The following is a 22,144-nucleotide window of genomic DNA, read 5'->3' as shown; positions in this document are numbered from 1 at the left end:
GCTCTTTATGGAAAAAGTCGGCTGTCCCCTGCTCTCAAGAATCTATCTTTTTCTTTGTATCATTATTTAACATACACACACAATGTACTTTTCAACATTATTATGTTCAGTAGTGCTATACCAGGTTAGAAAGACAGGTTAAGATTGGACTGTAGAAGTCCATAAATAATGGGACAAGGAATTTGGATTTCAATCATATCATTGGAAGGAAAAGTGCAGGCAGGAAACATTTAAGAGGAGAAAAATAAAATCAAGCAATCAAAACAAAAACAACCATCATCCTGAAGAGACATAACAACAAAGGCCAACCCAAACCTTTAATCTCTGCTTGATGTACAGCTGAATTTGTACCTCATTCACCTTTGCAGACACCTCTTCCTTTCCTGCCAATTTTAAAAATTAATTAACTTATTATTTTTTCTCCTGCCAATCTGCATTACAATCCAATACAAACTCTAGCTGTTCCGTGAGGTTCATCAAACACACTTTAGCCACAGTCTCCTAATGGTGTTTATCTTATACACCACAGGCTGGCAAACTTTTCCTTTAAAGTGCCAGAGTAAATATTTCAGGCTTTATGGACCATACAGTATCTATCACATATTCCTTCTTGTTTTTTTTTTGTTTCGTTTAACAGTTTTTAAAATATAAAAACCATTCTTGGCTCATAAGCCAGGCAGTGGCATGAATTTGTCCCATGGGCTGTTGTTTGCAGACCCCTGATCTACATGTTTTATTTGACATGATTTTGCTTTAAAACCATGGGCTTTTATCCCATAAGCATGTCTTCTCTACCCAACTAGACTTAGTACAGTACCTTGAAAACAGAAACCCCATCATGTATGTTCATACATATATATATTTAATCCCTTGATATCTAAAATACATCTTGCCCATATCAGTTATTCATAATTGAATGATTATGGAGTGAATTTCAATCATAACTGAAAAGCCTAGAGACCTGGATAGGTGGAAGGTGTCAAACATAATAGTACCATAAGTGTGGCAGAGTCAAGGTTAGAAAGTTTTCGTATGACTTGAAATATTAATTCAAATTCATTTTGATCAGTTTCACTAAAAGGTTGCCATTTTACAATATTTGTATAATGGTCACCCCACAATTATAATTCTGTGATAAAGTTGGTTAGCTCATAAAAAAATGTATCCAACTAAAATAATTTCAATAATAGTATCTATCTCATGGGGTTGTAAGAATTAGATAATCCACGTAACAAGTACTTAGCACAGTAAAAACTTGATTAAAGCTCTTCTTATGCAATAAAATATGGGGATATCCAAAGGATATTAAGGTTAATTTCTTAATTATGTTTCTGAAAATGTTTTAGCTTTTCCTTGAAAATGTTTTGAGTAGCCACTATTTAGTAACCTGATAATGTCCTATGACTATATTAAGTAGGTATTCTTTTCTAAGTATCCTCATGACATCTGTATATTCAGTACTCTATTCTTGCTAAATGTGAATCAGCATAATACGGATCATCCAATCCCAAATTCTGGACTGCAGACCACTGGCGGCACAATCTGAAGTCCATTGTAAAATGATAAAAATAAGGATAAGAAGACTGTCTTTTACTCAAAGATTGTCTTTTCTATTTTTTAAGTGGTTAAGTGTCCTTTCTTTGAAGAAATAACGGTGACTCCAATGGTAGCAAGAACAAAAGCTGAAGATGCCTGTTGGTCCTTATTTTATGAACATTTCTTTTACTTGTCCTTGTAATGCTCAGGTCAAGGAACCAATTATTAGAGATAATATAGGGATTACTAATTTTGCAAATAATGAGAACATGAGATTGATTAAAAAAAAAAAACAGGGATGCTATATGCTCGATATAATTTTTATGATTTAGAAAGGTTATCAGGATCTGATATATGAAATTAAGAAGCCTTCTTGTCAAATGCAATCAAGGGATGCCTTACTTAAAGTTTATACTGATATTGAGAAAAACGATGTCTTTTTTCCCACCCAAATAAAGATCAAATTGAACTAGATAATGATTTCTCTTCCGAAACACGAGGCACAGGAGGAAAATAAGTTTCTGTATCTCTTTTCCTTTTACTGATTTTCCGCATGAGCACTGGCTTTCAGCTAAGATGATGCACATATGAACCTAACTTTTATTTATTTCCTTTTTTAGTTATATTCCTGTAAGACTACTTTGAAGTGGTTTCTACCAGCCCTAATTTGGAATTTCTGATTTACTTTAAAAGACTATTGCTGAATCAAATGGACTTTGCTTTTTAAAAATATATCTATATTTATCTTTACTTTAAAAAATAGATAATCATTACTGTTAAATTGTACAGCTGAAACTTACTGGATTTTGTTAACCAATGTCACCAAAATATAAATAAATAAATTTAATCAAATAAAACATTTTATATACCTATTAGGGTACAAACCATGGCACTGTTTTTAAGTTCTTTCGCTTCTCTTTTTGGTACATTTACTTTTTAGAATCTTTATTCCTTAATTCAACAACTATTTACTAATCACCTAAAATAGGCCGGCCTTTTTCCCTAGATATGGAAGATACAGCAGTACACAAAAGGAAATTCCCTATCCTCCTGAATTTTTCTATAGATGGACAGATACACACACACACAGACACACACACACACACAGACACACAGACACACACACACACACACACACACACACACCCATACAATGGTTATAAGTGGCTCTGAGCAGAGGAAGAATAAGATCTGATTTGACGTTTTAAAAGAATCATTCTTCCTGATGATGTATCGAGAGCAGACGGGGCGGGGCAAAGCAGAAGAAGTTAGGCAGCCATCGGAATAGCCCAGGTGCGAAGTGATAATGGTGGCAAGGCCCAGTGTTGTAGCCACAGGGGTGGGATTTTAGATCTGAACTAAAGGGACAGCGGGAAGGATTTGCTGAGAAAACGGATGTGGCGTGTGAAAGTGGAGTCAGGAACGATTTGAACGTTTCTGAAAAATTGGAGGGATACAGTTGCCATTTACTGAGATGCAGACAACTGCAAGAGAAAGAAGAGGCTTATAGGGTAAAAGATGTTAAGTTGAAGACGTCTATGAGTCATCCAAGAGGAGACGGCCAACAGGCATTACTCACAGGATGTGAATCCTGGGAGTTCAAAGCAAAGATATGGACTGAAGATAGGAACTGAGAGTATTCAACCAAAACCTATGTAAGGTCATGAGGGTAAAGGATAACACAAGGATAACACTAAGGGGACTGGGTGAAGTGTGGATGAAGAAACACAAAGCCTGACCGCCACTCGGAGATTCGGAGATTGCAGAGATAGAGACGGAGGAGGCAGAGACAGGAGGAGAGCTTTTGCTTCAGCCTTTCACACATTCTCATTCCTATGAACTCCCTGAGGTCAGGATTTCTGCAGCTAAAAGAGCAGCGGGTGCCCATGACAGGTCGTTTTCCTTGGTCTGTGTCCCAGAGCCTTATTTCTAAGGTCCCTTCTTCACGGAATTTAGGCAGCATCAGAATCTCCCAAAAGCTCTGCTATCTTTGGGGCTCCCGTGTTCCACGCCACCAAGAAATTCACATAAGCTTGGGCAAGTCACTCAGAACCTGTGCCTGTCTACACTGACAGCGAACGGTGCTTAATATCACATCGGTGTGAAACGGAATTAGGGCTGAGTTTGTATTCAGGCATACTCATATGTATGTGGTTGTGGGAAGCTAAGCTACTATAGACAAGGATTTATTCTGGGCCATCCATAAACATCTGAAAACATTCGAACTTATTCCTAATCCTGGATAGACAGTTCAGAACAAACATGTATGGTTTATTTATTCAACTCTCATCTAGTTTGAGGAAAGACATACAGAGTCATAAAAAGTGAAAAGAAATAGAATAAGTGAAAACTTTTGAGATGCTGGGGCTATGAAGCCAGTGATTCTGAGGAAAGGTCCCCACATCCTCATGGGAACTGTTATCCACTTGGACTTGCACGTTACAATTCTCAGGTTTGACATCAGAGGAGAATACCTTTAGGACCTTCTACTATCAGAGGTGCTCTTGTCATTGGTATGAAATGACTTTAAAATAACTTTTTTTTTTTTTGTCTGAAGTACAGGAAGCCTTACCTTGCGCTGCCCCCCCCCCCCACCATTGTCACTCTCTAGCCCCTAAGTTCTCAGTGCTAACCTTTTGTTATGTCAGTTTAATTCTGATTTCAATAGGTACAGGAGCCTAATGTTCCTCAGTTCTCCAACCTTCAGGGCGCCCCGACTCTCCTCACCTCAACTAACCTCCTCCGAACTGCCCTTCGGCATCCCGGAAGACTGGTGACACTCCACCTGTCTCTTATCAGACTTCCCACCGTGGAGTTCCCAGATTGCAACAATGCATGCCCTTTGCTGTCGGTCACCTCTTGCTAAGCAACTACCCTTCTGTCTCCACTAGCTCCACCAGAAATGTGGCCTCAAAATTGTGTTAGTTCCCTCAAAGAAAGCTAACATCATTCTGTAGCCTTGAACAAAACATGACTGAAGGCTTGGGGAGAAAAGCTGAACACCTGATGTAGGGTATCCACTGCTTTTCAATTCCATCGGCCATGCTTCTGCAGTGGCGGGGCCTTGCTTTCTTCTCCTTCATCACCAAGCAGAGCCTTCCCTAACTAGAGTACTAGTTAATATCATGAATTACCCAATCACAGATCTGGTGATCTGACCCCCGAAGAAGATAACTTTTTACATTATTGTAAGTCTAGAAATCCAGAAATCTATGGGCCTAGAATAACAGTATTTTGGATTTTCTTTGCACAGTCAAAAGCACAATGTGTTTTTCCTAGAACAGAAAAAAAAATTATGCCATTTGTCTGCTCAGTTTTGCAACTTTACCACTTCTTGATTCCATGCTATTACTGTTGCTCCTCTGTATGGCCAAATAATCCCAAATCATCATTACTCTGGTTTAATTCCAAACTCTCCGAAACTCAAGGTTGAGTGGGTTAAAGTAGATAATACATGTAAACACTTAGTATGTTAGTATATTCTAAGAGCTTAATAAATGATCAAAATTTTTATCATTATTCACACCCAACATAGCACTTAACATTTGGGAATGTTTTAGAATGACAGCCTATTACTTGATAAGTCCTTATGAATAGGAGCTGAATATTTGTCCTGTTTTTTTTTTTTTTTTTTTATCTTCTGGAACTTCTAGCAAATCATAGGCACTCAATAAATATAACTTTGACTGTTTCCCCTCACAATTCAAAATATTCAGAGTGTCTAAGATAGGTTCTTTGCATGATACATAGACTCGAGCTATGGTTCCTGCTCTCAATGAGCTTATAAATAAGTATACAAATAATTACAGTGCAAGACAAAGTTTAGTCATATGAAAAGTTAAAAATGACCTGTGACGGTGCACCGGACTGAATGCAGAGGCACGTAAAAGCAGTCCGCTCTCTGCAATTAAGCCAAGACAATAAACAGATTTACAAAATGTGAAACAATGCCACTTTTCTAATTTTTTTTTGTTTTGGAAAAGTTTGTTTTTCCTCAAAAGCATGTGATTTCTGTTAATGTGTAATGAGTTCTTTCAAAATAAGTTAATATTTAAAAAACCTCTTAGTTGTAATGTCTAATATGGTAAATAGCAGCATATACTATGTGTATGTAATATCTAGAACCCACGTTCAAAACTCTTTGGGGTCCTCAATAATGAAAAGTTTAAAGGAGTCCTGAGACCAAGAGTTCATGAACCACCAGTACAGCGATTCCAAGGCTGAAAATAGGAAAACAGTTTTACCTATAATTTAATGCTCATGGTGAAGTCAAGAAGAGAACTTGGTAAGTTGCTCTGATGGAGGAAGATGGTGAGTTTAGTTTGTCTTTCCCACCATCCTTCTCTCTCTCCATAAAAACCTCAAGCTCTTCCCTTTCGTCATCTCTTTACCTGCACTTCTCCTTCCTAACCTTTCTTAGGTCTTCTTGGTCAGTGTCCACATCCCGTTGGCTTGCATTTTAAGTTTTTCGGAATTACTGCCCTATCATACCGGTCTCCAGATAGCCCTCCTTCTCTCAGGATCTCCCTAGGTCAACCTCCGCTTCTCCCTTTCGGCTCAAGGGGAGGAGCAAGAGAAAAGGGTGCGAACACCCGGGGTCCAATCCCGAAGCTGTCGAATTCCCAGGACTTTCCCGGGTTCAGGTTCTCTCTAGAAGATTACCGAAGTTCTCCCCAAGTTCTTCCCCTCGGCGCTCCTTTCACGTCGGCGGCTCATGCACCGTCTCGTGTGGCCCCCCCATACTCTCCGGCACCAGCGTGCATCACCCCACTCCCGTGCCCCCCGCCCAAGCGCGCCCCATGTGACGCCGCCCCGCCCCCTGCGCCCCCAGGCTCCTCACCTCAGCCGGAGGCGCCCCCGAGTCCCCGCAACCTCGGCCAGCCGCCTCCAACCCCGACCCTCGGGCGCTCGGTCCAAGCTCTCGCTGAGCCTCCGCAGCAGCGCCTCCGGAAGGCGACTGAGGGTCGCGCTGCCCGGAGCGGGGAGCGGCGGCCCCGAGGGCGCGGCCGGAGGCGGCTGCGAGGCCAGGGGCGGCAGGGCCTGCAGCGGCTCCCCGCACAGCGATATGTCCCGCGCCGGCGAGCCAGCCACTGCCGCTGCTCCCGCCAGCCGCATCGCGGGCCTCGGCTCCTGCGCACCTTCCGCTCGCCCCCTCGCTCGTCTCGGCACCGCGGAGGCAGGGGCGGAAGGACAGATCGGGAGGCGTCGCACCGCACTCGGAGGAGGAAGCGCTGCTCCCCACCCTGCCGAGACAGGTTTGCGAGCGCGAGCGGGGCAGACCGGCCGCGCCAGCCGCGCCGCGGGGGCGGGGCCTCGGGCGGGGGCGGGGCCTCGGGCGGGGGCGGGGCCGCGCGCCTGCGCCTGCGCCTGCGCCTCCGCCGCCTGCGCCGCGGCCGCTGCGCCCGCTGGGGCGCGAGCTTCAAACCCGCGGAGGTGGAGTCCTGGCGGAGCAGGAAGGGTCGGGTGGTTGCAGCTGGAGGAGGAAGCGGTGGAGGAACTACGCCCGGGCGGCTCCACCGCCGCGAGGAAGCCTGCGCGTCGGGGCTTCCCGAGACCGTAGGAGGATTGCCTCACGCCGAAGACGCAAGCACGCGGCTCTCCATCGCCGGCCCCCGGCCGCCCGCTCCCCGGGCTGCGCTCCGCTGACTCAGTGACTTGCGTGTGCTTGGCGATGCCACCAGCACCCGCTTTGGGCAACCTCAGCGGAGGCTTCCTTGTTTTAGGGGTTGATGTGCTTGGCATTGTTAAGAGAAGTGGTGCTGGAAGCCAGATATTTCATGGAAATTGCCCGAAATCTGTGCCTAGACTTAAAAAAAACTAAACAAAAAAACTGGACTGTGGCGTATTTAAAATTAATGAGATCTTGGAAATGATTGTTTTTATCAGGAATCACCTGGTTTCCTCTGAGTCAGACTGGCACCCACAATCTTCATAAATCAAAGCACGCAACCTTATAGAGAGTGCCCTCCCCTGGAAAGGTCCAGAATAGTTGACAACGGAGCCTGCACCTAAACTTGCTTTCTCAATCTTAGCAATATTCAAAGTCGTCGTCCCATTGAAAATTATAGGGTCATTTGAGACAAAAGCAATATACAAAGTGCGACCAGGTAGCCAGGCCTAAGACACAAGGCTTCCTGGAACAATTTCTAGTGCATTAGCTTTTCATCACACAGGAGAGCAGGATTTTCTGTAGCAATAATCTGGACACCCAAATTCTCACTACCTGTCGGTGAGGCAGTTTGCTCTATAGAGTCTCCATCATTTCTCAGCGCAAGCAATCGCTATGCTGCTTTTTCACCCACTGTAAGTTCAGACTTTAGAATGTGATGTAATGGCTAAGCGCATGTCCGTTGGATCCAGAAAGAGCTGCTTAATTCTAGTTTTACGACTTCGAATAAGTTACTTAATTCTTTGCTTCATCTTTTAAAATGGGACTGGAAATATATAGAGTTGTTACCAGAATTAAAGGAATTGATATGTAAAACAAATGTGAAAGCTTCTCTAAGATTCAGTTTGTCTTGGTAAACCTTTTCCCTGACACTTCTAGTGCCTTCTTTTGTCCTCATTCATTGAACAAACATTGTGAGTCTATTAACTGCGTGTGCCAATTATGGAAATCAAATCTTCTAGTCTTTATTAGTCTAGTCTCCTAGTCTTTTAAAATTGAGATTCTACAGACCTTTTTCCTAAGGCTATCATATGTGAGATGTTGCTTATGCAGCTTCTCGTATGTGCCTGTGGGTTAAAATGTGTACCTAGTCTATTTACCCTGTGAGTATGTTTCCCAGTTTGATCGGGTGCATTTTTATACAGTACAGTTCACCCGGGTACTGATAGTGTCAACATTCTTCCACCCACTTCACTGCTTCTCCACCCCAAGATGCCCCAAGACAAGTACCTCCCTCATTTCATTCTAGTTCGTATCCTATTTTCCACCTATCAGTTTTATAACCTATGCAGTCACCCCACCCACTACACTCCAGTCTCTACCTTGGACTGACATTACATTTTATGACTGGTCTTTTTCTCCCCCCAACCAGACCTTAATATTTTTATGTAATTTCACTCTCGTGATTCTCTTATGGAGCATGATGGTATGGTAACAAGAATGTGACATTTAGAGTTAGCCCTGAATTTGAATGTTGATGCTACCACTTATTAGTGACTTCAGGCAAGTCATTTAACCTCTCAGCTTCGATTTCCACATCTGTAAAAGTGGAAGATAACAGTATCTGCCTCAAAAGATTGTCGTGAGAATTAAATGAAGGATTTTATATATATATATCATAATAAACAGTAATTCACTTTCTTTTCTACATATCAACCATTACATTTATATAAACATAGGAGAAAAACAGAGTGGAGATCTGGCTTTTAAATGCCCTTGGACGTGGTTCCATAGAGTAGCGGTTAGCATGTCTGCTTAACATGCAGAAGTTTTTGGGTTCACGCCCCAGCGAAGTCATGCATGGTCCATGGTCTACGGCCATCCCACCCTGAACAAGCCCGATATCTGATCTTGGAAGCTAAGCAGGGTCGGGCCTGGTTAGTTCGAGATTACCTAGGGAGACCACATAGGAAGACCAGGTGCTGTAGGCATAAATAATAATAAATAATAAAAATAAAAAAAATAAATGCCCTTAAAAGTTCATCGATGTCTATAGATAATTTACTTATGAATTCTTCGTCATTAGTTGAAAACAACGTAGACCTTTGTGAATCCAGACAATTGGCAGGAAGCTTGTGGTTTCATTCTATGGAAATCCATTGATGTAATCTTCAAAACACTCACAAATCTAGAAACTGACTCATAAATTTTTTTTCCTTTACACAATTTGTCTATAGATAGGATTCTAAGTAAAAATGCCAGAACGACACATTATTTCATATCTGGATAGGTTCGCGACAGCCCAGCATAGGAGAAAACCTGCAGGTCTTGGGATCTGTATGCAAGAGAAGGAACGGAAACAGGAGTCTTGTGACTTAAACGGCATTTCTTGTCTCCCACCATTACTGCATGCTCAGCACCCTTAGTGACCTCTGACAGAGCCTCTGTATTGAGGCCACTTGGTCCACTCTCAGACACAAGGACCCTCCAACAGCCCCTTCTTGCCGGCATCTCCCAAAGGATTAGGGGAATTTTCCCATTTTGATTTCGACTTTGAAATAGTACCAAACATTGAACTAGTATTTCACTCCCTTTTTCATGATGCATTGTCCATGGCAAGGAGTACATGTGCTTGTCTAAATTCATCCATTCATTTATTAAGTCAATAACATATATTTATTGGATGCCAGTCTTGTACCAGGCTCGGTGCCAAATACTGTTAAAGGAGAGTTTTAGTTTAGTTTCGTTTTTATTGTTTTTTTTTTTTTTTTTTTTAACAGCAGTTTTAGGTTCACAGCAAAATTGAGGGGTAGGTACAGAGATTTCCCATAAACTTTCTGCCATCACCTGTGCAATTCTTCCACGTTAGCAACATCCCCACCAGAGTGGTACACTTGTTACAACTGATGCACCTACACTGACACATCATATTCTCCCTAAGTTCATAGTTTACATTAGGATTCACTCTTAATGTTGTACATTTTATGGGTTTAGACAAATTATAATGACACGCGTCCATTATTGTGGTATCATACAGAGCATCTTTGCTGCCCTAAAAGTTCTCTGTGCCTCATCTATTTCTCTCTCCTTCCTCCCAACTCTTTGCAACCACCTGTCTTTTTACTGTCTCCATATTTTTGCCTTTTTCAGAATGTCACATAGTTGGAATCGTACAGCCTTTTCTGATGGGCTTCTTTCACTTAGTAATATGCATTTAAGGTTACTTTATGTCTTTTCATAGCTCAACAGCTCATTTCTGTTTACCAAGGAGTAATATTCCATTGTCTGAATGTGTTACAGTTTATCCATTCACGTACTGAAGGAGCTTTTTGTGGCTTCAAAGTTTTGACAATTGTGAGTAAAGCTTAAACATCCATGTACAGGTTTTTGTGTGTGCATAAGTTTTCAACTTCTTTGGGTAAATACCCAGGAGTGCAAGTGCTGGTCGTATGGTAAGTGTATGTTTAGTTTTGTAAGAAACCGCCAAGCCTTTTCCCAAAGTGGCTGTACCCTTTTGCATTCCCACCAGCAATGGATAAAAATTTCTGTTGCTCCACAACCTGGCCAGCATTTGGTGGTGTTGGTGCTCTGGGGTTTTGATAGGACACTTTTTTTTTTTTTTTTTAAGAAAATTAAACTCCTGACTGTTAACAAATGTACAATGAAAATGTGTCAAAGATTTTATTTAACACATTCATGAACAGGGGAACCAGAAAGGTGTTACAACCGCTTAAAAAGAGAATGCAACAATGAGATAAATATGGAAGCCCAGGAAGATGCTGAAATGAATTAGCTTATTAAATGCAAAACCGACTTCTTCCACAGTGGAGAAGGGAAATCAGTTGAACCTCAACCTGAAAAATTTATTGACTTATAATTAAGAATTATTTGCAGTACTATAAGTTTTCTGCAACTCTGTCGCAGAGTTGCAAAGTAGTCAAGTCAAAGACAGTGAAAGGCATGGATTAACTCAGATGGATGAGCTAGTTAAGATTCCCACTACGTTTCAGTCTTTGTCAGTTTTTATTACAGGGCTTAGAATACAAGAGAGACTAAATCCACTGTCTGCTTCTGACAAGGAGTAATCTGTTGGCGGCAAGAAGGCCATGTGAAAATACTGAGGAGAAAGTTCCCTGTGGAGTAGCAAGAGAGAGAGAATTCCTCACATACGGGGGAACACCTGCGAGGCTATCAGCAAACAGGTTAGCAATGTTTCATGACAGCAGTCCCCAACCCCCCGGCCGTGGACCAGGACAGGGCTCTGGTCTGTTAGGAACTAGGCCTCATAGCAGGTGTTAAAGCACCAGCAGAGCTTCATCTGAATTTGTAGCCAGTCCCAAGTGCTGGCATCACCGCCTCAACTCCACCTCAGATCATCAGACATTAGATTCTCATAGGAGCACCGGTCCCCGGTGCCAGAAAGGCTGGGGACCACTGGTTTATGAGATGGAAGACATTCACATGTGCAACACACTCTCCTTCCTATTTAAGAAAAAATATCTGAGCACTAGTATTATAACAGGCATAATACTAGGTATCATAATAGATATGGCATTATGATAGGAAGAGTCTTGAATCAGGTCTAATTTACTGTCGACAAAGCAAATCATTCAGAAACTCTGATACTTAAATGATCAGTACTAACAAATTACTGGGGACACATTTCAACTGAAGGGAGGAAATGCAGTTGAGGTGATATTTCTTGTGGGCATGAGACACTTTGTTGGAGTTTTCAAAAGGGTACTGACTACATTAATCCACCCGCAAGTCTTTTGACTTTGTGACAATAACAACTTCGTTGGGCTACAATGCAATTAATGAAGGAATTCATTCAATAATATTTACCAACTACCAATCAGTACTCTCTTAGGGTGTCAGAGACAGGCTGGACACACCAGTGTTCTAATCTTTGGCTACAGATAACAATCACATGAAGATATGACAGTTCCTCAGAAAGTTAAACATAGAATTGCCATGGGATTCCCTTTCTGGGTATATACTCAAAAGAATTGAAAGCATGGACTCAAACAGATCCTTGTACACCAATATTCACAGCAACATTATTCATAACAGCTATGAGTGTAGACCACCCAAATGTCCATTAGCAGATGAATGGATAAGCAAAAAGCGGTGTATCCATACAGTGGAATATTATTCAGTCTTAAAAGCAAGGAAATCCTGACATATACTACAACATGGATAAACCTAGAAATTCTTATGCTAAGTGAAATAAGCCAGTCACAAAAGGACAAATACTGTGTGATTTCACTTACATGAGCTACCTAAAAGAGGCAAATTCATAGAGACAGAAAGTAGAATAAAGGCTACCAGGGGCTGGGAGAAGAGAGGAATGGGGAGTTAGTGTTTAATGGATAGAGAGTTTCTGTTTGGGAAGATGAAAAGTTCTAGAAATGTGTAGTGGCGATGGTTGCACAATACTGTGAATGTATTTAATGCCACTGAATTACATACATAAAAAAGTTAAAATGGTAAATTTTGTGTCATATATAGTGTATCACATAGACACAAAAGAATCACCAGAGGAACCTTAAAAACATATTGATACCTGGGCCACCATCCCCAAAGACCCTGATTTTAATTGGTCTGGGGCGGGGGACAGGCAGCCATAGTTTTCAAAGTCCTTCAAGTGGTTCTATTGTGTAGCCAGGCTTCAGAAGGGATGCCTAATCTCCCGGGCAGTGGTGCTTAGCCTTGTCTGTACATTAGAATAATTTGGGGAGTTTTAAAATACACTGATATCTGGGTCTCGCACCCAAGATTCTTATTTAATTGGCTTGGGCATGCTGCCTTGTAACTGGGATTTGTTTTTTCTTTCTTAATTCCCCGACTAATTCCAATATGTAGTCAAGAGTGAGAACCGTTGCTCCACGGAGAACCTAGGATCTCCGCCTTTCATTCCTCCTTCGGAGAACAAGTACTTCCGTATATCACTGGTGAAATCAAGGGCATATCAGGAAAGGAACTTCTAACGAGAGTAAAGGGACAACCTGTCTCTAAGCCTACTTGATTCTCTTTCCCTTCACAGAGTCAGGATGTTAAAAGCGAGAGAAGCAAAGAAGATCAGTAGAGGGCCCAGGAGAAGGAGGTGAAGATTGATTTATTTGGCTCACTTTTAAGGAAGGAAAGCTCTTTACTCTTCCAGGCATTCAGCTCCTATCAGCTTCTAACATAGGTACTGCTCCCCACCCTATCTTCAATCCCCACTTGAATTCTTCTCCCTCTCTAGGATGGGCTCAGCGTTGACCTGGTCAGCCGGAATTCAGCCAGAATTCCAAAAAGCCCGGGTGTTAAGAGGATCCCGATCAAGGGGCCATAGAGCTGGTGCATGAAAAATTAGCTAACTTACCTTTGCGGGATCGTGGAGATGGTGGACATACACCATCTCCTGATTGATCCTGACTTACCTTCAGCCAGTCTTCTGCCACTTTTATCTTCCTTGGTATTTGTACTTCTGTTCTTCTGTATTAGTGCTGGCTCATTCTGCTAATTAGGTCTTGTCACATGCTGCCTTCTTGTTTGGCAACGCCCTACTCCAGCACTAGGTACCTGAGACCAAGGTCAACCAGACCAGGGGTGGGATGGGGATTTAGACATGCAGCTGAAAGGCAGCGTGGGATCAGGGTGGCATGAGAAAGACAGGAAGTATGGAGAGAGCAGATTTAATGAGGTTTCGCTGTATCTAGATGAGAGTTCTGATGCTATTGGAAATTTTTATGGTATCTTAATAAAGTAAGCAATGAACAGTTATTTAAGAATAATGAGAAGCTCGACAGAAGTGATAAGTAATCACCTGTTTAACACTATAATTGTCAGCCCTAAAGAGCTCCGTAGCTGACCTGACCCAACACCTTCAACTTCAGATGAGAGCCCAGTTGCCTATCTGCTCTTGAACCTCTATCATAGCCATTCTCAAAACGTGGTCCCTGGACCAACAGCACCAGCTTTTTAGAAACGCAGATTATCAGGCTCCACCTCAAACCTTCTGAATCAGAAGCTCTGGGAATGGGTCCAATAATGTAACCTTAACAAGCTCTTTAGGTGATTCTGATCCATTCTAATGTTTGAGAACTTCTCCCCCACACATTAGCTTTAAACTATCTTCAGGCAATAACTTCCCTTAGATCACTCTCAGCTATGTAGAGAATTACTTCCTGTTTTATGTCTAAATTTATCTCCCTAAAGCTTTGAAGGATGTGACACACAGTTTTCATGGTGTAGAGACACTTCTCTTACTTTCTTTTTTGGGTACCAGTGCAGAGTGGGTCTCAGCAGACAAAGACGGAGCTGGCAGTGGGCAGAGTAGGGAAACAAGGGCTGGTCTTCGCTGGCTCCCCATCATTATTGTTTGATGATTTGATACCAAGATCCACTCTAAAGAGGAGCATGGCCCAGTTCAGTTTTGGGTCTGGGTTTTTAAGACATGTGACACTGAATCAAAGGTGTACAGAGTGGGGAGAAAACGTGAACGGCTATGTAGTAGAGACTATGGGAGTCTCAGATACTGGCCAACATTGTTCCAGAAGCTGTCTGAATAAAGCAAGATGGAAAAGAGAAGTGTCCATTCCTCTGGGAGCTGAGCACTGACAACCTAAAAAAGGCTCCAGGTGACTGGCTGTGGCTCTGGGTAGGATTCTACTGCTCTCCAACCCTCCTGCCAAACAATGTTAGCGGAGAAATCCAGGGTACAGGATGGCCAAAATATGAGGATTCGGGGTGCTAAACGTGCCAAGTAGGGGGCCCGACTGTTTCTGAGGTCCTCACAGTGCTGTTTGGAAGGACTCTGCAGTGGGTGGGTGCTGTTTCATCTGCCTGGAGTAGTACTCTTTTCTCAAACTACTGCTTCTCCACGTGAGGTTCAATGGGAATCTCCAGTTTCTTCCAAATTTGCTGCTTTTACCCGGTGATTGGCTGGAGGTTGGCATGTTTTCCAGACTTCACCAGTCCTGAAAGTTTCTGACCTTCAGCCAGATGATGAGGGTCTCAGGTGATCTCAGGTGGCAAACCTGTGAGGTATGAGCTGTTTGGTGGCCATGTACCCACTGACTTCATGGAAGAAGCTAGACTGTGGTGGGAGAATGTGACTGGTACATTGGGAGAAGCAGTAATGAGAGATGGAGAAAGGGTTGGTGGTGTTTTAGCCTCTGGTTGTGGTCACTCCGAGGACCAGCTCACGTCTACCTTTCCTGCAGTCAGTTAGCTGAGCCAACAAATTCCTCCTTTATGCTGTAGGGGAGAGGAAAAAACTTTTCCTCTCTCCTCTTAGGTTCAGTACCTGAGGCCTATGAATTACTCTCGCAAAACACAGGTTAACAGGGGAAAAGATTTCTTTCCTATGCACATGGGAACTGTCAAAGGACATAGCTGTCTTCTTAAATGGTTAGAGTTAAAGGATTAGATACCTTATTTAGTAGAAGAAAGGGAGTAGGGGAGAAAAGGCTTCTTATGGGAAAGACAAATAGGCTCCTTTAGAGTGGGCAAATGGGCTTTTAGGAGAACAGATCAGAGGTAAAGTTTGCAATAATGTTTATACGGGCATAAGTGGTCTCTCAGTCTTCTTGGGGGTCATAATCCTCCCCTGGAGAAGGGATTTGGGGTAGGCAATATTCATGTTCCCTCTGCCGGGAGTAGGTCCACTCTGAAGAAGAATTTATGGCAGCCATAAATTCAGAAGTTATTACTTTTAGTTAGGTAAGGGAGCTCCCAGAAGGCTCCTCCATCTTATCTGCTGAATCTCAACCATCTTTAGTTTAGAATAATCATTTTGCCAAAGTGGCATATTTTGGGGTGGCATATTCTGATCCCCTTTGTTGTTTAAGCCAATTTGTCCCTCTAGGTACTGGGTCTGACCTCACATCTTTCTATAAATGCTTTAACTAGCAAAACACCCAGTAGGATTTTTAAAAAATAATTATTTTATTTTATTATTTATTTTATTTTGTTTTCTGAGGGGATAAACAATCAATACTAATTTTGGACTTCATTTTTTTCTAGTGAAAGTTCTTTCGTTTTTTGCACGTACCGTGCCATGCGTTCGCAGGGAAATGGGCTCCAGTGGCCCAGGCTCCTTCTTCCCACTGGTTCTCACACGGCGAGCGGCTCTGGGTGGAGCAGGCTGGCACTTCGGTGGAACCCAGCTCCCTTTCTCTTCGGCGTCTTTCCTTTTTCGATCCTTTCCCTTCATGTTTCGGGAAGCTGTCTTGGCTCTTAGCATGCTCAACGTTCATTCTCTTGGCGAGAAGCTTGCCCTTAACTTGTTTGTTTACAGCAATGCCAACCGCATGCTGGGCGACGCTGTGGACGCTTCCGGCTCTGCTATAGTAACATCGGCGGGGCATTCCTTTTTGACCGGTGCCCATCCCCTTGACGTCTACAATGTCACCTTTCTTGTAAATTTGTGGCCAAAGAAACAACTCGCGTTCTCTGAAAGGCCTAGAGAACGTATAGCAGGGGCCTCTCCTCTCCCTCTGGCGAATTACAGGAAGATGGTGGTTTGCAATGAAAGGAAGCTGGGCTTCCTTATTTAGTGCAGTTTTAGGTTTACAACGAAATTGAGAGGAAGGTACATATATTTCCCATGTACCTCTTGTCCTCACACATATATAGTTTCCTCCACTGTCAACATCACTCACCGGAATGATAACATTTGTTACAATGGATGAACTTGCATTGTCACATGAACCTACACTGTCACATAATAATTACCCAAAAGTCCATAGTGACCTTAAAATTCACCCTTGGTATTGTACATTCCATGAGTTTAGGCAAATGTATAATGGCATATATTCATCATATAATATAATGCAAACTATTTTCACTGCATGAAGAATCCTCCATGTACCACCTTATCCCTGGCAACCGCTGATCTTTTTACCATCTCCATAGTTTTGCCTTTTCTAGACTATCATGTAGTTGAAATTATACAGTGTGTAGTCTTTTCAGATCGGCTTCTGTCACTTAGCAATATGCCTTTAAGATTCCTCCATGTCTTTTCATGGCTCGATAGCTCATTTCTTTTTAGTACTGAAAAATATTCCACTGTATGGATGTGTCCCAGTTTATTTATCCTACAGAAGGGAATCTTGGTTACTTCCGAGTTTTGGCACTTGTGAACAAAGTTTCCATAACATCCATGTGCAGATTTTTGCATGGACATAATCTTTCAACTTCTTTGGGTAAATGCCGAGGAGCAGATTACTGGATCATATGGTAAGAGTGTTCCCAGTTTTGTAAAAAAACTGCCAAACCATCTTCCAAGTCCTCCTTTGCATTTGAATGAGCACTCTCATTGCTCCCCGACCAGGTCAACACTTGATATTGTCAGTATTCCAGATTTTGGCCATTCTAATAGGTGTGTAGTGGTTGTTTATTGTTGTTGTTATGATGATGATGATGATGATGATGATGATTTATGCCATCTGCTTTGTAAATTTTGCATCTAAGTATTCTTGTACCTCAACTAAATATTTTATTTTAACACCTTGTTAATTTATCTTCCTTAACTTGTCATTTTCCCAGCTCATTGAGACCCATAAACTTATAGATTTCAAAGCACATCAGTCATCGTATATTGCAATGACTTAGAAGGGCTGTTACCTTCCTCCCTTGAGAAGCATTTCCCTTTCTTCCTACCCCTCCTTTGCTATCACTGAGCCAACACCCGAACCTTTGCACACTCTTTAATCTCATGATGACTATGTGTTTAGAAAAATTCACCTTCGTGTGAAATTTTGCCAAAGAATTTTACCGCTATAATTTAAGTCCACTTATTTTCACAACATTAATCAATTTTGCTTTCCCTTTTCTGGATACCACTCTGGATTGTTTGTTCATTTAGATGTTCCTACATTTTATGATAGATTCCACTAAGGGTGTCCTCTGGAACAAAAAAAAAAAAAGATTTTTTTTTTTTTTTTGCATCGAATTAGTATTGGTAGCTAGAGCATCTCTAGCTCAGCGATCATTTGTAGCATCATTTTGACTAACAGTAACTCAGTTTCATCCCCAGCTGTCATCAGAGCTCTTCAAAGGATACTGCCTAATTCTGCTGACTTAATATGCAGGTGATTTATCAAGTGAGTTTTAAATAGCTTCTGTTTAATTGAATGCCATAGACCAATTTGCTTTAAGAGACATTTGGGAATAAGGATCTCCTTAAAATATGGGGCAAAGAAAGACTAAGGCAAAGAAAGTTTAATGCTCCAGTCATAGCGAATGCCCCAGATGTGAATACCTGCACTGCGTTCATCTTGTGCAGAATGAAATAGTATGGACTCTAAGTTTTGACTGTAAACTTTTGGTTTCACCCTGGTATGTTTCCTCCCTTTGTGGTTAGCCACTTGGGAGGGGATTTCCGGAGATGCAGGTCATATAGTTTGTTTCCTAAAATATTCTGCATTGTTTTGGGTGAGAGAGTTTTCTGCCCGCTCTGCGATGCCTAGGTCTCAGAGAGCTAATGCTACTTAAAACCATAATCATATGATCATAATTTGTTTCAGTGGTGAGGGGAGGTGCCTCTATCATGACACCCATTCTTTGGTAAGAAAACTTAAAAAAAATTTTTTTTGATTCAGTAAAATATGCATAACACAGAATTTGCCATTTAACCACTTTGAAGTGTACGATTCGGTGGCTTTGTTCTCAGTGTTGTGCGGCCATCTCCATTGTCTCTTTCCAGAACATTTTCGTCACCCCAAACGGAAACCCTATACCTGTTAAATAATAATTCCCCATTTTCCCCTCCCCCCGCCCCAGGCCTTGGTAACCACTGTTCTACTTTCTGTTTCTATGAATTTGCCTATTCTATGTGCCTTATAGAAGTGGAATCATAGAGTATTTGTCCTTTTGTGAATGGCTTATTTCATTTTGCATAATGCTTTCTAGGTTCATCCATACTGCAGCATGTGTCAGAATTCTCTTCTTTTTAAGGCTGCATAATATTCCATCATATGCATATAGCATATTTTATTTATCCATTCATTCGATGATGGACATTTGGGCTGTTTCCACCTTTCGGTTATTGTGAACAGTGCTGGCACGAACATTGGTATATAAGGATCTCTTTGAGTTCCCACTTTTAATTCTTTTGGCTCTGTACCTAGGAGTGAATCTTATGATAATTCTGTTTGAGGAACTTTTTGAGGAACTGAACCACGAGGTTTAAGGTCACGGGTACATCCCCACAGCCTGTGAAGTGCTTTAAAAGCTGGCTTAGTCTTCCTGATACAGGGCATGGTGGGGGGAGGTCATTTATTTTGTAGTATCTCGTCTGAACCCATGATATCTCTTTACAGAAGAGCTCCAAGTCTTTTCCCAAGAGGACCCTGATTTTCAGGGCCACTCTGAAACTAACCTGTATCCTTGGATTGATCCAGATTGGAGCCTTTCCAAAATAGACTAAAACTCCGGGGTGCTCCAGGCAAGATTAGAAAACCACCTACCTCTTTCTAAACTGACAGCTCACATTCATCACCAAGTCTTGCCAATTTTTATTCCTCCATACCTCTTGATCTTATTTTCTTTCTATCTACTGCCACCATCCGGGTCCAAGTGCCCCTCGTCTTTCTTGTGAACTTCTGAAATAGCATTTCTCACTGGTCCTTCCTCATGCACACTTATCCTTTACACAGTAGCCAGAATGATCATTTTGAAATTCAGATCCGATCATATCCAAAAGGATTTTGGTGGATTTTGGTAGAGAGGGACCAGACAAGATGATTATAAACTTCGTATGAAAAAGTAAACATGTAACAACAGAGAAGTGTTTGAAAAACAAGAGTAATAAGAAGCGACCGGTCCTATCAAAATAAATAAATTTTAAAAGCCATAGGTACTAAAATGGAAAAGAATACAGAACCATAAGAGACCCAAAATAGATGAGAATTTAAATTATAATGAAGGTAGCATTTTGAATTAGTAGGAAAATTTTGACTTTGAATAATTGGTTGTTGTGATAAATGGGGGAAAAAAATGTTTCCTTAACTTGTGCATCACACCAAAACAAGTTCCAACTGCGTCAAAGATTTAGATAATATTTTATAAATTGAAACCATAAAAATACAGAAAAAGAATTGAGGAGAAAGTCTTTACATTCAGAGTAGGAAAGGTTTTCTGAAAATGAAGAATCTCAGAAGACAAAGGAAAATATTGATAAATTTGTTTACACACAAATTAAGATTTTCCTCATGGCAAAATATAGATAAAGTAAAAATGCAAGTGACAAACTAGTAAATATCTTAAGGGGTATTATTTTATTTTTATTTTTATTTTTTCTTGTTTTTTTTTTTTTTGCATTAGCCATCTTTCTCTTTTTAAATTCCATCTTTAATCATCAAAACAGAAACCATAGTAAGTGACATTGTCAAATTTAAGCACAAGTATTCAATTTTTTAGCATCTAGAACTGACCAAAACCTTCACATATTTTATTTGACTAGGAATTTTAAACCGTTTTACATTTCTTTTTTTTTTTTAATTTAGTTTTATTATTAGTTTCAAGTATATAGTCCACTGGTTAGACATTGACATAGTTTAGAAAACAACGACCCTGATTGCTCTTTCTCTCCTCTGGCCCTCCACCTAGCCGTGAGCCATTACCTTACGGCTGACTGCAGTCCCTATGCCACGCTCCCCATCCCCGCGACCATCTATCAACTGCTAATTTGTACTTCTTTAACCCTTCACTCCATTCTCCCAGTCCCTCAACCCTCCTCCCCCTCTGGCATCACCAGATTGTCCTTTCTGTTCCTTAGATTCCTCATATAAGTGAAATCATATGGTATTTATCTTTCTCTCTCAGACTTATTTCACTCAGCATAATAACCTCTAGGTCCATCCATGTCATTGCAAATGGCAGGATTTCATTTTTTCTTTAATGGTTAATATTCCATCGTATATATGAACTATAACTTCTTTATCCAGTCATCCGTTGATGGGCACTTAGGTTGCTTCCATATCTTGGCTGTTGTGAACAGGGCTGCAGGGGACATAAGGGGTGCATGATCTTTACGAATTCTTGTTTTGGTTTTCTTTGGATAAAGACCCAGAAGTGCAATTGCTAGGTCAAAAAGTATACCCATTTTTAATTTTTTGAGAAACTGCCACTGTTTTCCATAGTGGCTGCACCAATCTGCAGTCCCACCAACAGCGTACGAAGGATTCCCTTTCCACCACATCCTCGCCAACACTTGCTGTTCTTTGATTTATTGATGCTAGCCATTCTGACAGGTGTCAGGTGACATCCCACTGTTGTTTTAATTTGCATTTCTCTGATGATTAGTGACCTTCAGCATCTTTTCATATGTCTCTTGGCCATCTATATTTCCTCTTTGGAGAAATATCTGTTCAGGTCTTCTGCCCATTTTATAATTGGATTTTTTTTGGTGTTGTTGAGTTTATATTTTGGATATTAACCTCTTATCAGATGTATCATAAGTGAATATCTTCTCCTATTAGGTTGGTTCTTTTTGTTTTGTTGATGGTTTCCTTTGTTTTACAAAACCTTTTTAGTTCGATATAGTTAAGGAGTATTTTCTTAAACATAAAGTACTTTTACAAGTCAGTAAAAAAAGATTAATTATCAACAGAAAGATAGGCAAAAACAAGAACATACACAGGCAGTTCACAGACAAAAATCATTCAAAGACTTTTGAATATACGAAAAGATACTTGACCCCTTCTTAAACTTCAGAAATGCAATTAAACAATACTGATTCCAGCTATTCAATTGGCAAATAAAAAAATTCTGTTGCAAAAATTTTATGAAGCTGTTAGTAAGTGAAGGAGCTTCATTTAAAAAAAAAAGCCAATTCATAAAATGACTTTGAATAGTTAATCTACTTTGTATAAAAACCCTATATACAACAACTTGTAAGGGATATTGTTGATAAAGTTAGGTATTCTTTAGAAATTGTACAAAGAAAAGAGGGGAAGGAGAGTGTTAAGGAAAGATGGGAAGATGCCAGAGACAAATTTAATTGATTTG

The 22,144-nt window shown here is 41.1% G+C and overlaps 1 protein-coding gene across 2 annotated transcripts in view; it reads right to left on the bottom strand.

The window, feature by feature from the left end:
• MALT1 (MALT1 paracaspase) overlaps positions 1-6,864 on the bottom strand; it is a 48,555-nt gene extending 41,691 nt beyond the window's left edge. The window contains exon 1 of one of the 2 annotated variants that reach the window (XM_016129166.2): positions 6,377-6,864. In XM_016129166.2, coding sequence (XP_015984652.2) covers positions 6,377-6,651 — 275 coding nt within the window. In that variant the 5' untranslated portion in view covers positions 6,652-6,864. The remainder of the gene's footprint in view (positions 1-6,376) is intronic. The other variant, XM_016129167.2, reaches the window with a different exon arrangement.
• Between the last annotated feature and the right edge of the window lie 15,280 nt (positions 6,865-22,144).

Source organism: Rousettus aegyptiacus, unplaced genomic scaffold, assembly GCF_014176215.1.
Source record: "Rousettus aegyptiacus isolate mRouAeg1 unplaced genomic scaffold, mRouAeg1.p scaffold_m13_p_12, whole genome shotgun sequence".
Taxonomy (NCBI): Eukaryota; Metazoa; Chordata; class Mammalia; order Chiroptera; family Pteropodidae; genus Rousettus; species Rousettus aegyptiacus.
Note: the sequence above shows the minus strand (reverse complement) of the source record. Positions and strands in the feature narration are given on the sequence as shown.